Here is a 2,500-nt window from a genome sequence, read left to right on the forward strand (position 1 = left end):
GATGGCTAAATGTCTCCTTTGCCTGGCGGCACATTCTGTACAGGTCATTCTCTTGAGTCTTGTCGATGCTGGCTTTGATGTAGTTTGTTCTTATTGCCTGGTCTTGGGCAGCTGTGATTAAGGCTTCTTTTTCTCGTTTAAGGTCTCCTCTTTGCAACCATGCCCAGGTTTTCTTATTTCGTTCACTATCTGTTTGTCTGAGGAACTGACCATATAAAACCTTCTCTTCCCACTCTGTCTTTCCCTCAGCTTTCCTTCGTTGTTTGAAGCCCTTTGGGGTTTTTAAGTCGTGTGTTACCAGTTCCCCTCCCCAGCTGCTTGAATCAGTTTCTCGTCACTGTGCAGGATGTAATTTTGTAATGAGTTCTTGGCTTGTCCAATGCATTCTTCCACTGATATTAGGCTTCTCCCTCCTTTTGCTCTTGGTACATAAAGCCTGGCTACACAATCCCTTGGGTTAAGTGCTGTGTTCATTGTTAGGGTCTTCCTTGTTCTTGTGTCTAAATCTCTTGATTCCTTTTTGGTCCAGTTAATTATACCACCAGCATACTTTACTGGGGATAAAGCCCAGGTTTTGATTCCTTGTATTAGGTTTCTGCCATTCAGTGTGGATTTTCCTAGCTTTCGGACACGCCTTAGATATTCTTTGCTGACTTTCTCTTTCATCAGACTGAAAACCTTCACCATCTTTCAGTGCTTTGATTTCATTGTCGCCAGGGAGTTGGATACCACGATCTGCTTCCACCAGCGTGCCTCTCTTTAGGACTAGGACTGCACATTTTTAAATTGCGAACTGCATACCGATGTCGTGACTAAAGATTCGCACCGTCTGTGTAAGGGACTCAAGCTGGGCTTCATCCTTTCCATATAGCTTCAGGTCATCCATGAATAGTAGATGGTTGATCTTTGTCTTGTCAGTAAAGTGTTATCCCGCTGTTGCTTCTCTGAGGATTAGTGTAAGGGGCATAAGTCGTATAAGGGGTATTACAAATAGGAGTGGTGATGGGAATCTCCTTGAAAGATTCCTCTTCTGATGTTAACTTCTCCAAGGTGTATAGTGAACGGTTTGCCACCTTTCATAGTGTTTGCTAGTAGAACCCTTGTATTCTCAGCTATTCCAAACAACGCCAGGTACTCAAGAATTCATGAATGTGGGACTATGTCAAACGCTTTCTTGTAATCTATCCAGCACATCGCTAGGTTCTTTTTCCGGGCTTTGCTTTCTCTAAGGACACCCTTGTCAATTAATAGCTGGTCATTAGTTCCGCATGAACCTCTTCGGCAGCCCTTCTGTTCCTCAGGTAAAAGATCCTCTGTATCCAAGTACAGATATACTTCTTCAGAGATGATTCCTGTGAGCATCTTCCAAATAACTGGAAGGCATGTCATGGGTCGATAGTTCCCTGGGGATGTCACCTTTTCAGGATCTTTCATAATAAGCACTGTTCGGCCCCTTGTCATCCACTGGTTTGTTGTAAAATGACCCGTCTTCACGGTTTCCTTGCAGCCGTGTGGAACTTTCTTAAACATTTTTTTAATTCCTCGATTTCAGTAACAAATCCGTTTTGCTGGGCGACCAGCTCTACAAAATTGAATTATTCCGTGTGAAACAAATTGTTGGTGTGAAGATTGTTTGATTTTCAGCAATAATTATCTGGAAAACTAAGCCAAACACTGGTTGGTAAAAGTATGAACTCTTCTCTTGCCTTTGAAAAGTTTCAGGCCAAATTAGGTGGCCCTCTTCGTATTCTGTAGCACAGCATCATGTTGTATTCTCAATATTTCTGATTCAGAAATCAGTTTATGCCGGCCATTTTGTTTTGTTTGGGATAACCCACTTAATATTCACTCCGTAGGGAGTGAATAATGCTCAATTACTCCGAGATAGCGAACCAATCAGATTGCTTGAAACACCAAGATCACTGAGTGAGTATATACTACTAAAAGTTATTACATTGGGATTTATGAAAATTCCAGTAGAATAAATATTACATTTAAAATCTAAATGTTAAGAATAGGTCCGTGTGCTTTGTATTGGCAGATTGTTTGTTCACTGGTATATCGCGTTCAACGGTTAGGAACAGATTAACTGATTACACGTATTTTTACGTAGAGAAGTAAAAATTTTATATTTTAAGGTTTGATTATAATATTAGTTTCTTACTTAGTTCGCATTTTAAGAATTATAATGTGTTTTACTCATAACAGTTTTTAATTGAACGAGTAATTATTTTGTTTAGTACACGACCCCACAAGCTTTTTAGCTATAATTCTTATCGTTTTTAAATAAAGATTCTATTCTATTCCATTCTGTTGTATTCTATATATTGTCCTTGTTGTCGGGTTTCTTGCCTTAGCTGGTAGGAATTAGATAGATAGATAGCTAGATAGATAGCTTTATTAAAAATCCATTGCAGCCAAAAGGCTGGATTACGGACTGTACAAATGTTTACTTAATACCAAATACAAAAAAGATGAAAAATTAAACAAAAAGCTAAAA

At 39.2% G+C, this 2,500-nt stretch overlaps 1 protein-coding gene across 1 annotated transcript in view; it reads right to left on the minus strand.

The window, feature by feature from the left end:
* Positions 1–687, minus strand: part of LOC137981113 (uncharacterized) — a 929-nt gene extending 242 nt beyond the window's left edge. The window contains exons 1-2 of the mRNA XM_068828460.1: positions 299–687; positions 1–254 (exon numbers count right to left, since the gene is read on the minus strand). The exon at positions 1–254 is cut by the window's left edge and continues 242 nt beyond it. Of these exons, the coding sequence (XP_068684561.1) occupies positions 1–254; positions 299–687 (643 nt within the window). The remainder of the gene's footprint in view (positions 255–298) is intronic.
* Positions 688–2,500: the final 1,813 nt, after the last annotated feature.

The sequence above is a fragment of the Montipora foliosa genome, chromosome 12 (genome assembly GCF_036669935.1).
Source record: "Montipora foliosa isolate CH-2021 chromosome 12, ASM3666993v2, whole genome shotgun sequence".
NCBI lineage: Eukaryota > Metazoa > Cnidaria > Anthozoa > Scleractinia > Acroporidae > Montipora > Montipora foliosa.